The 13,154-nt window shown below is 39.2% G+C and overlaps 2 protein-coding genes across 4 annotated transcripts in view; one reads left to right on the top strand and one right to left on the bottom strand.

The window, feature by feature from the left end:
- Window positions 1–5,689, top strand: part of HECTD1 (HECT domain E3 ubiquitin protein ligase 1) — a 261,585-nt gene extending 255,896 nt beyond the window's left edge. For all 3 annotated transcript variants that reach the window (XM_073609172.1, XM_073609173.1, XM_073609171.1), the window contains one exon: window positions 4,607–5,689. In XM_073609172.1, the coding sequence (XP_073465273.1) occupies window positions 4,607–4,744 (138 nt within the window). In that variant the 3' untranslated portion in view covers window positions 4,745–5,689. The remainder of the gene's footprint in view (window positions 1–4,606) is intronic.
- A 3,806-nt stretch (window positions 5,690–9,495) lies between these two features.
- AP4S1 (adaptor related protein complex 4 subunit sigma 1) overlaps window positions 9,496–13,154 on the bottom strand; it is a 165,629-nt gene continuing 161,970 nt past the window's right edge. Inside the window, 1 exon segment of the mRNA XM_073609179.1 lies at window positions 9,496–10,378. Coding sequence (XP_073465280.1) covers window positions 10,250–10,378 — 129 coding nt within the window. The 3' untranslated portion in view covers window positions 9,496–10,249.

Genomic DNA, 13,154 nt, shown 5'->3' with positions numbered 1-13,154 from the left:
ACTTTTGAGCACAACTGTGTGTGTGTGTATGTATGTAGATATATAGAGGTGTGTGTGTGTGTATATATATATATATATATATATATATATATATATATATATATAATGTGTATTATATATAGTGGATATAAAAAGTGTACACACCCATGTTAAAATGTCAGCTTTCTGTGATGTAAAAAAATGAGACAAAGATAAATCATTTCAGAACTTTTTCCACCTTTAGCCTGGGTTCACACATGTGCGGTGCGAATTGAAGCTCAGGTTTCACTGGGAAGATAAAAATCAGTTGTTAAGAGGTTCCTCTGCATTGTAGCTGCGGATCAGTGAGCAGGGAGAGGGGGAGGTGTAGTGAGGAGAAGGAGAAAATCCATGTTCAGATCGCAATGCATCTGCGAATCAGATGCGTTCCCATAGAAGATAATGGGCTTGTAATTCGCACCGCAATGCCCAGAAAACGCGCACGTTTTTTGTGCAATGCGCAGTGCGAATGCAACGCACATATGTGAACCAGATGCATTCATATGAATGTATTTTAAAATGTCCTGCGAATTGAATGCGGTGTAAGGTGTGAACGGGGGTTTAATCTGACCTATAAACTGCATAACTCAGTTGAAAAACAAACTGAAATCTTTGGGGGGGGGGGTAAAAATAATGTGGTAGCATAAGTGTGCACACCCTCTTATAACTGGGGATGTAGCTGTGTTCATAATTAAACAATCGCATTCAAACTCATGATAAATAAATGATGGGAGGTGCGTACTGACTCCTAATATGCCTCTGATTAACCCTAAATAAAGTTCAGCTGTTCTAGTAGGTCTTTCCTGACATTTTATTAGTCGCATCCTACAGCAAAAGCCATGGTCTGCAGAGAGCTTCTAAAGCATCACACATCTTATTGTTAAAAGATATCAGTCAGGCGAAGAGTACAAAGGAATTTCCAAGGCATTACATATACCATGGAACACAGTGAAGACGGTCATCATCAAGTGGAAAAAATACGGCACGTGACATTACCAAGAACTGGATGTCCCTCCAGATTGATGAAAAGACAAGAAGAAAACTGGTCAGGGAGGCTGCCAAGAGGCCTACAGCAACATGTGACAAGAATCTCCCATATTCTTCATATATCTGGGTTATGGGGTAGAGTAGCAAGATGGAAGCCTTTTCTTACAAAGAGAAAACATCCAAGCCCAACTAAATTTTGCAAAAACAGATCTGAAATCTTCCAAAAGCATGTGGGAAAATGTGTTATGGTCTCATGAACTTTTTGGTCATAATTTCAAGAGATATGTTTGGTGCAAAAACAACAATGCACATCACCAAAAGAACACCATACCCACAGTGAAGCATGGTAGTGGCTGCATCATGCTTTGGGGCTGTTTTTCTTCAGCTGGAACAGGGGCCTTAGTTAATGTAGAGGGAATTATGAACAGTTTCAAATACCAGACAAAATCTTCAGGCTTCTGCTAGAAAGCTGAACATGAAGAGGAACATCATCTTTCAGCATGACAGTTACCCAAATCAACAAAGGAATGGCTTCACCAGAAGAAGATTAAAGTTTTGGAATGGCCCAGTCAGAGCCCAGACCTGAAACCCATTGAAAATCTGTGGGATGATCTGAAGAGGGCTGTACACATGAGATGCCCTAGCAATCTGACAGATTTGGAGTGTTTTTGCAAAGAAGAGTGGGCAAATATTACCAAGTTAAGATGTGCCATGCTGATAGACTCATACCCAAAAAGACTGAGTGCTGTAATAAAATCAAAAGGTGCTTCAACAAAGTATTCGTTTTAAGGGTGTGCACACTTATGCAACCATAGTTACATAGTAGGTGAGGTTAAAAAAAGACACAAGTCCAACCTATATGTGTGATTTTATGTCAGTATTACATTGTATATCCCTGTATGTTGAGGTCATTCAGGTGCTTATCTAATAGTTTTTTGAAACTATTGATGCCCCCCGCTGAGACCACCGCCTGTGGAAGGGAATTCTACATCCTTGCCGCTCTTACAGTAAAGAACCCTCTGTAGTTTAAGGTTAAACCTCTTTTCTTCTAATTTTAATGAGTGGCCACGTGTCTTGTTAAACTCCCTTCCGCAAAAACATTTTATCCCTATTGTGGGGTCACCATTACGGTATTTATAAATTTAAATCATATGCCCTCACAAACGTCTCTTCTCCAGAGAGGATAAGTTAAGTGCTCGCAACCTTTCCTCATAACTAATATCCTCCAGACCCTTTATTAGCTTAGCTGCCCTTCTTTGTACTCTCTCCATTTCCAGTACATCTTTCCTGAGGACTGGTGCCCAGAACTGGACAGCATACTCTAGGTGCGGCCAGGCCAGAGTCTTTTAGAGCGGGAGAATTATCGTTTTGTCTCTGGAGTTGATCCCCTTTTTAATGCATGCCAATATTCTGTTTGCTTTGTTAGGCTCAGCAATGGCATGCGATGCCAAGCTGCTGCTATCATCTACTAGGACCCCCAGTTCCTTTTCCATCCTAGATTCCCCCAAAGGTTCAGCGCCCCCCCCCCCCCCCCCGTGTATAGATTGCATTCATATTTTTGCCACCCTAATGCATTATTTTACATTTTTCTACATTGAAACTCATTTACAATGTAGTTGCCCACCCCATTAATTTGTTCAGATCTTTTTGCAAGGTTTCCACATCCTGCGGAGAAGTTATTGCCCTACTTAGCTTAGTATTGTCTGCAAATACAGAGATTGAACTTTTTACCCCATCCTCCAGGTCGTTTATGAACAAAATAAATAGGATTGGTCCCAGCACTGAACCCTGGGGGACCCACTACCCAGCCCTGACCATTCCAAGTACTCCCCATTTATCACCACCCTCTGAACTCGTCCTTGTAGGCAGTTTTCAATCCATGTACTCGCCCTACGGTGGACCTTATTTTGTACAGTAAAAGTTTACAGGGAACTGTGTCAAATGCTTTTGAAAAATCCAGATACACCACATCCATGGTCCTTCCTTTATCTAGATGGCAACTCACCTCCTCATAGAAGGTTAATAGATTGGTTTGGCAAGAACAATTCTTCATGAATCCATGCTGATTACTGCTAATGATACCGTTCTTGTTACTAAAATCTCATATATAGTACCTTATCATCCCCTCCAAGAGCTTGCATACTATTGATGTTAGGCTAATTGGTCTGTAATTCCCAGGGATGTATTTTGGGCCCTTTTTAAATATTGGTGCTACATTGGCTTTTCTCCAATTACCTGGTACCATTCCAGTTAGTAGACTGTCAGTAAAAATTAGGAACAATGGTCTGGCAATTACTTGACTGAGTCCCCTAAGTACCCTCGGATGCAAGCCATCTGGTCCCGGTGATTTATTAATGTTAAGTTTCCCAAGTCTAATTTTAATTCTGTCCTCTGTTAATCATGGAGGTGTTTCCTGTGATTTGTCATAAGGATAAACACTGCAGTTTTGGTTATTTTATTTTTACTTCCCTCCACCTAAAAGATTTCAGTTTGTTGTTCTACTGAGTTGTACAGTTTATAGGTCACATTAAAGGTGGAAAAAGTTCTGAAGTGATTTATCTTTGTCTCATTTTTTTTACGTCACAGAAACCTGACATTTTAACAGGGATGTGTAGACTTTTTATATCCACTGTATATACATTTTATTTACCCTTTTTTTGGCTAGTTTTTCTTTGAAGAAAAAAAAAACAGGAGATATCCATTACCATTTACCAACAAATGAAAGGCCAATTTGTCCTGAAAAAAAAAACAAGCTCTCCACCCGGATACACTAGTACAGTAGTTGTGATATGTACAGTTTTACTAACATGTCAAAGTTCAGGCATTTGTTTTACCCTCATGAAGGGGTTAACATGTAAACTGACAGCAATTGCAATTGATGGCAATTGCTCTGGGTGTGCCCAAAGAAAACCACTTGTGGAACTGTGTCAGAGTTGGGTTACTTGGACTTTTTTTTTTAATAGAAATATTTAAAGTGGTTGTAAACCCTTACATATATCTAGTGAAGTGACAAGCATCAGAAGATGCATAGAGTTAAAACAAATCCTCCTACATAAGTTGTACCTATTTATCAGCAGCCATCCGTCTTCTAGGACAGTGGTTCTCAACCCTGTACTCAAGTACCCCCAATAAGCCATATTTGTAGGTTTTCCTTTATCTTGCACAGGTGCTTTAAATCAGAGTCAATGGCTTGGTATTTTGGACCACTATTTTATCTAAGAGAAATTCCCACAACAGTGGGAATTACACTATCTCTCATTTCTGAAAAGTAGGGTGTGGGGAGCTAAAGTTTTACAGTGCAGATCTTGGTGAGGACAGCTTTGAGCCCTGATTGGATGGAAGGGACACACCCCCCTCTACACAGTACATGGAGAATATGCACAGTCAATGCTGTCAGTGGTGTAGGGAAAACTTAACAGAAGTGACTCATGGAAAGAGGCAGCAGAAAGAAATCACATTCAGTGCTTTGGATAGAGGTGAGTACAGAGTATAGAAGGATGTGCTTTGTTCACATTAAACATCTGAGGTTTACATCCACTTTAAGACTTTATGTACAATGTCTACTATAACAGGTATTGACCCTCTTATTTTATTATGACAGGTTGATGCTACTGATGCTAGCTATCCTTCTGTGAATACATGTGTGCATTATCTTAAGTTGCCGGAATACTCTTCAGAGGAGATCATGCGAGACCGCCTACTTGCTGCTACCATGGAAAAAGGATTCCATCTGAACTGAACGCCCACTGGACTGGCAGGACACTGCAGTGTGTTACTAGTGGCACTCCCTCTCTTGTGTTTGTGTGCTGAGAAAAGACATGGCCTTTCTTCCTCTTGCTGTGTGTTCCTTACACCCCCTCCACGAGGCTTTAAAGGAGAGACTGGGTGTAATGCCTTTTTTTTTTTGTTGTTCGCTGCTAATGATAAAATGGTCTTTTCTCCTGGCATGACTGACTGACTGAAAAAAAAAAAAAGAACACTTAACCTGTCATTTCTCTCTGGCAGCCTATGGTTTAGAGGGCAGAAAGAAGCCTCTAATGTATGTCCTAGGGTCACTGCTTGTCAGCACTCAGACATTTGTACAAGTGTAGCGTCTGTTGTATGAACATAATACACTACGTCAGCATTCCCCAGTCCCTGTGTCCTGCATCCAACTCTCATTCGCTAGCTTTAAACTAACCTGTTCGAAGGCTGCTTACATAAAACGTCAATGGACACCTAAAGTTGCTTTTTTTTTTTGCCCCCTTCCGATAATACTTTACCTTTTTTATTTTAATGGTGCCTGCACAATTTAATGCCCCCAATGTTTACTTTTTTCTTTTCCTACTATAATCATGCACCTTTGTTATCATACTGTCCTTCATACTTGAGGGATAGTTTTTTTTTTTTTTCTTTTGAGATGCCCCTGCTATGCAGACCAAGCTGAAGTGTTTGTGCAACATGCAAATAAAGCTATTAAATCAATCCCCACAATATATATAGATGCACAAAGCCAATGACCCCTTCTCTGTTCAGGGTAACTTCTAACTCTCCTGGGTAGGAGGCTGTTCCTCGCACTTAAGGGGTTTAAAAGAATTGAAACAAGTTTTGCTCTCTTGTATTTTCTTTGTATATTATAAACATTTATTTAACTTGTTGCAGTTTGAAGAAAAAAAAATAAAGTTAATAAAGAAATTAAAATACACATTTCCAGTATGTGTGCTGAAAAATATAAATTAAAAATATTTGCAGCGTAGAAAGTTAACTGTTCTGTATCAATGCTGTTGTAACAGCAGCCTGCTTCTAAAATCAACATGTTGCCTTTCTTAGACGATGATAGCTTTTTGCTGTCATAGCCTTTATCACGAAGCCTTATGTATGAAAACATCTGAGAAAATGTCAGTCTATATTTTTCCATTGTAGCCAATTAATTGAAACATTAAAGGCTCATTCACACCGCTCACGTCTGTTGTGGTGCGTTAAATGCACATGCATTAAATTGAATGGGCTGCCTAACATACCACAATGGATGAAAAATCATGCACCATTTTGTCTAGAGCACTGCAAGGCAGGTGCAGGTGAGGTGTGTTGGGGTGTCATTCAGAAATAATTGCAACCATATCACAACAATCACGTGAATGGGCCCTAATTCAAATGTCAATTACTAGTGCTGGTTTGGATCAGATCTGGGTGTTGAGATAACTGCCCCATTCTAGCTTTGATATACAGCGGGTAAAATAAGTATTGAACACGTCACCCTTTCTCTAGGTAAATATATTTCTAAAGGTGCTATTACCATGACGTTTTCACCACACGTCAGTAACAACCCATGCAATCCATACATACAAAGAAACCAAAACAAATAAGTTCAGTGTAATAAATATAATGACACTGGGGAAAAAGTATTGAACATGTGAAGAAAGGGAGGTGTAAAAAGGCATGGAAAGCCAAGACACCAGCTGAAATCTGTCAGTAGAAACAAGAAAACAGACAGAAAACAATCCTGCCCCTTGTTGGTGCAAATTATCAGATGGTTCAGTCTCAACTGATGGCTTATAAAAAAGGTGTCACACAAAAATCTCATGATGGGTAAAAGCAAAGAGCTCTGCAACCCTATTGTTACAAATCATACTGATGGCATTGGTTACAGAAGGATTTCTAAGCTTTTGAATGTTCCAGTGAGCACTGTTGGGGTCATAATCCAGAAGAAATCCATTATTTCACCATGAACCGGCCACGACCAGGTCCTCCTCGCAAGATTTCTGATAGAGAAGTGAAAAGCATTATCAGAAAAGTTGTTCAAGAGCCAAGGACCCACTTGTGGAGAGCTTCACAAAGACCTGGAATTAGCTGGTACAATTGTTTCAAAGAAAACCATAAGTAATGCACTTAACTTCCATGGCCTGTTTGCACGCTCACCAAGCAAGACTCTATTAATGAGGAAAAAGCATGTTAAAGCTTGTTTAAAGTTTGCTGCGCAACATTTAGACAAGCCAGTGAAATACAGGGAGAATGTAGTCTGGTCAGATGAGACCACAATTGAACTCTTTGGATGCCATAATACACACCATGTTTGGAGGTGAAATGACACTGCATATCACCCCCATACCAACAGCGAAGTTTGGAGGTGGGAACATCATGATGTGGGGCTGTTTTTCAGCATACAGTACTTGCAAACTTCATTTCATTTAAGTAAGGATGAATGGAAAAAATGTACCAAGGCATTCTTGATAAAAAAAAAAATCTTCTGCCATCTATCAGGAGATGATGATGAAACGAAGGTGGGCATTTCAGCAAGATAATGATCCCAAACACAAAGCCAAGGAAACTCTCAATTGGTTTTAATGAAAGAAAATAAAGCTGCTAGAATGGCCCAGCCAATCGCCTGACTTGAATCCAAAAGAATCTATGGAAAGTACTAATGATCAGAGTTCATAGAAGAGGCTCACGGAACCTTCAAGATTTGAAGACTGTGTGGAAGAATGGGCTAAAATCACACCTAAGCAATGCATGAGACTAGTTTCTCCATACAGGAGGCGTCTTGAAGCTGTCTATACCAACAAAGGATTTTGTACAAAGTATTACATTTCAGGTAGCGTGTTAGTTACATAGAAGGTGAGTCTAAAAAAAAGACACAAGTTCAACCTATGTGTGTGATTATATGGTCAGTATCACATTGTATATCCCTGTATGTTGCGGTCGTTCAGGTGCTTATCTAATAGTTTTCTGAAACTATCGATGCTCCCCGCTGAGACCACCGCCTGTGGAAGGGAATTCCACATCCTTGCCGCTCTTAACCACTTAAGAACCAAGTCTCTTTTTGAGATGTGTTGTTTACAAGTTAAAAACAGTTTTTTGGGGTTTTTTTTTTATAGAAAATTACTTAGAACCCCCAAACATTTATAAAAAAATTTTTCTAACACGCTAGAGCAGTTATGGCAAACCTTGGCACCCCAGATGTTTTGGAACTACATTTCCCATGATGCTCATGCACTCTGCAGTGTGGTGGAGCATCATAGGAAATGTAGTTCCAAAACATCTGGGGTGCCAAGGTTCACCATCACTGCTGTAGAGGAAAAAAATGGCGGTCGTTGCAATACTTTCTGTCACACCGTATTTGCGCAGCGGTCTTACAAGCGCACTTTTTTTGGAAAAAATACACTTTTTTTTAATTAAATAAGACTAAAGTAAAGTTAGCCCAATTTTTTTTTCTATTGTGAAAGATAATGTTACACCGAGTAAATTGATACCCAACATGTCACACTTCAAAACTGCGCCCGCTCGTCGAATAGCAACAAACTTTTACCCTTAAAAATCTCCATAGGCGAAGTTTAAAAAATTCTATAGGTTGCATGTTTTAAGTTACAGAGGAGGTCTAGGGCTAGAATTATTGCTCTCGCGCTACCGATTGCGGCGATGCCTCACGTGTGTGGTTTGAATATCGTTTTTATATGTGGGCGCTAATCACGTATGCGTTCGCTTCTGCACGCGGACTCGGTGGGATGAGGCACGTTTAAAAAAACTATTTTCTTATTTATTTTTACACCGTTTTTTTTTTTTTTTTTTTTTAAATATTGTCACTTTTACTCCTATTACAAGGGATGTAAACATCCCTTGTAATAGAAAAAAAAAGCATGACAGGGACCTCTTAAATATGAGATTTGGGGTCAAAAAGACCTCAGATCTCATATTTACACTAAAATGCAATATAAAAAAAAAAAAAAAATTGTCATTCAAAAATATAATAAAAAAAAATGGCCCTTTAAGAGCTATGGGTGGAAGTGACGTTTTGATATTGCTTCCACCCTGCAATGATATGGAGACGGTGGGGGCCATCTTCCCCTCACTCGTCTCCATACCCAGCAAGGGTGAAGATCCGATCGCCGCTGCCGACTCCAATAAGTGGCAGAGGGAGGGGGGGTCCCGCTGCCGATAAAAGTGGTCTCACGGCGAATCCGCCGCAGAGACCACTCTTATCGGAAAGCGGAACACCGGCTGAAGAAGGGAATACTGGGGTTATGGCAGCTACCTGCTGCCATAACAATGATATTCCTCTTCAACCTTAGAATGTATATCGGCGTGCGGTGGTCCGGAAGTGGTTAAAGTAAAGCACCCTCTACATAGTTTAAAATTAGAAGAAAAGAGGTTTAACCTTGAGTGGCCATGTGTCTTGTTAAAACTCTCTTCTGCGGAAAAGTTTTATCCCTAATGTGGGGTCACCAGTATGGTATTTGTAAATTGAAATGTTCAATACTTTTTCCCTGTGTCATTCAATTTTATTACACGTTACTTAATTTCTGAGCGTATTTGTTTTGGTCTCTTTGGATGTATGGATTGCATGAGTTGTTACCGATGTGTGGTGAACATTTTATGTCAGTAGTGCCTTTAGAAATATATTTACCTAGAAAAATGGTGACATGTTCAATACTTCTTTTACCTGCTGTATATGGCCTACTGAGACTGTCACTTATTTGTGAACCATAAACAATACACAGATAGTGACACATTGAGTCTTGTATAAATAGTGCTTTATTTAAAGTCCTGGCGAAAACAGTTGCTGTAACCTATAGCTACAGTTACATAATAGCTTTTTGTAAGTGCTAAATTACACTAAACTTACAAGATTATGAGTCATCTGTCCATTCTCCTGCTGCTGTTTTTGCTATCAATTGGCTACTATGAAGAAAGGTGTAGGTAGTATGTCAGGACTGATGTGCACACTGTAGGTTAAAACTGAGGGGAGAGGCAGTAGGCATATACCCCTCGTCTTTGGCTGCCAGTCACCGGAAACTTCTATATACATTTATGAAGAATGTTTTCTCGCCATCTCTGCATCACTGTTGTCAGGTATGGGATGCTGGTTCTTGATGAGGATTATTCAAAGACTGTTATCCAGGTACCATTTGGAAATTCACTGAAGGAAGCAATAGCAGTAAGTGGTCTGCTGTAGTCCAAAGCCAAACTCGGCACATGCAAATATGTACCGAGGCATACCTTTTAGGGCATGGTGCTGGCAGGGCACTCAACAGGATTTGTCAACATGCACAAAGTACCTAGTTTTAACTCCTTGTTGGTAATCGGGACTTGCATCTTTTGCAGGAGACAGTCCATGTTTCACATTATACCAGCAGTGTAGGAAATCCAGGGAAAAAAAAAAAAAAGTGTTTGCTGACCTCACAAGTCCCTTAATCAGGTTGTGTCGGCTGCTTTTAATCTTTAAGCATTCTGAACTGTAACCATTAGGTGGCGCCTAGGAAGCTAACATTCAGCTTTCTCCCACTTTGTCCAGTACAAGCAGAGGAGCCAGAATCCGAGTCTTATTTGTCTCAACAGCACAGCCATTTAACACCATTTCATCCAAAATAATGTGCACCTTGTCTAGATTAAACATGATCTGTGTGACTGAGTTAAGGCATTGAATTCAGAAAAGTGGTGTGATGTTTTTTTTTTGTTTTTTTTTATTATTTCAAATAAAACAGCACTGCCTGGAGTCCTTTGTGGATACAGGCCTACAATTTTGGAAGTGTATTAGGCAGGTACAATAATGCACAGGATTTGCTATCCACAACATTAGGATAAAAAAAAGTATGTTATCACTGCTTAATATAGTGAGATCAAAATCACTTACTAAACTACCGCCCAGTTTGGGATCAATTCATGTGGCTACTTCATCCTATTTCCCAGACCATAGTAGGGTTATAGCAGAAAACATCTCTCCTGTGCTGCATGTAATATATGGGAACAAAGAGTGTAGACCTTGATGGAGGTAAAAAGAAAACACAAAAAAAATTCCGACAACTTTGATAATAAACCGGATCCCTTCTTCCACAATGAAATAACCTAGATGCATTGTCTGCAGCCTTTCCCCCCTCTGCATTGAAATGTATTATAAAAAATATATACTGCTTCTAGTACAAGATATATAACAAACCCACTTAGAAATATACTGCTATAGATCACACTAATAGACAGTGGGCTATTACATATAAGGGAAAAAAAAAGCTTAAAGTGTTACTAAACTCAGTAATATGAAAATAGTTCATCCGTTCTCCATCCCCCCCCAGTGTCCACAACTTATCAATCTTTTAACGTTAAAATACCACTATATATCTTTTTGGATGATCTGCATACCACAGACATTTGATAAACTGCACAGTTTCTCCAGTGCTAAGAGTTCAGGTAGGAGAAGATTTCCACTACAGCTGGTATACACACCCACATGTGTGCACTTTGCAAAGATCACAGTCTATTTGCCTTTAGTAATTTAACCCCTGAGTATCATTCAACCCAGGAAAGGAATGGCACTGAGCTGATTAGTTACTTTTAACGTTAAATGAACTGTAGTGCGTTTCTGCAAAAAGCACCAAAAAACACATAGGTGTGAACAAGGACTAAGACGTTTAGTAACATATAATGGGGTTAAAAAAAGTAATATTTACAGTAGCGATTATTTGCTCTTTGTACTATAAAGGGCTAATTTTAGTTTCTTTAACCCCATTATGTTACTGGCCGATTAATCGATTATGAAATTACATAATCGATTAGTTGCTTTGGCCCTAGTTCAAACCCCATACATTAGTAAACAAATAAAAAAAGTCCATGATTAAACAGTCCATCAATGAAACAAGGATGTTTTAAATTAAAAAAAAAAAAAAAAAAAGAATGAAATTGTCCTGATGTGAGATTTTCAAAGCTTTCTTGTACAAAAGGTTTTATTGAAAATATATATCAACAGAAAAGTGCAAAACAGTGATGGATACATCATGAATTAACTGGTATAAGGCTGCCGACATCCGGCAGGTGGAGCTATTGATCAAAGATTTAAGCCTGGACTCAGGCGATTCAATGCCGAGGCCAGACGACATACCAAGGCATATCTACATCCCACGTATTCTGGCGTAGCGGTATGATATCAGTACATATTAATATGATTGCAAACATACATGAATAACTAAAAAATACAATGCGAAATGTTGTTGCAATACATAAAAACTTTACATGAAGAAATATAAAAAAAAAAAAAAAGTAGAATAAAAATATAAAATAAAGAAAAACATAAAGAACCAGTAATAAATTCAGATTAAATTGAATAACCTCAGAGAGGATAAAATACCTCTGAATGTAATAATTTGTTTATTATATTAATTTTCTGATCATTGTAGAATTAAGCCCGAGGGCCTGAATAAAGAAAAGGAGAGAGAAATTGAAAGTAGGAAAGGAGGGGGGTAGAAAGAAGAGAAAGGAAGGACTCTGGGGTGGGGGGAACAAAGGCTTATTATAAGGAAAGGAGTGTTAGATCAAATCTTGATGGGCGATTGTAAGTCACCCAGGGTTGCCATATCCTGAGGAACTTATCGTGATTGTCCAGCAATATGGCCGTAAGTTTCTCATTTACCATGATGTCATTCACGGTATTTTTAAATGCTTCAAAACTAAGGTTCGGGGTTTTCCAGGCTCTTGCTATGGTGAGTTTAGTTGCAGTGAAAATCTGTGCTGCTAAATGACGTTCAGGACGAATAAGTTCTGCAATTGGTTTCCATAAAAGGGCTTCAAAAGGATCCCGCTTTACGTTAGTATTAAAAAGATTACGTAATAGCGCATATACTCTAACCCATAGTCTGCAGACCCTGGGACAGGTCCACCAAATATTCGCCATCGTGCCCTCCTGTGAGCACCCGCGAAAACAGAAGGGGGAGTAAGATGGGATGAAACTTGCTAATCTAGCCGGAGTATAATACCACCTATAGAAGACTTTATACGCATTCTCTAAAAAGAGAACATTCTTGGAACATTTAGATAGCGCAGTAGTCATACTATGCCAGTCCTCCGGGTCTAATTGTTTCCCGAACTCAGCCTCACATTGGAGTTGGTAGGGTCTCAATGGTGTTGTCTTAGAATTAATTATAGCAGTATATATTAGAGAAATCAAACCTGAGGATTGGGGGCGTAATCTACAAAGGCTTTCAAATGGTGTCATGACAAAGGGGGCAGAATGTGATGTTGTAAGTTGTCTGAGAAAATGTCTAATTTGCAAGTAACTATAATGCTCCCTAAGGGGGATATCATGTGAAGAACGTAAGGCCGTGAAAGAGATGATCTTGGTTGGGGTGAAAAACGAATGGATATCTATGAAGCCATTATCGGACCACCACTTAAATTGCAGCGGATTA

The sequence above is a fragment of the Aquarana catesbeiana genome, linkage group LG13 (genome assembly GCF_042186555.1).
Source record: "Aquarana catesbeiana isolate 2022-GZ linkage group LG13, ASM4218655v1, whole genome shotgun sequence".
NCBI lineage: Eukaryota > Metazoa > Chordata > Amphibia > Anura > Ranidae > Aquarana > Aquarana catesbeiana.
This window is presented reverse-complemented; position numbering and strand designations above follow the sequence as displayed.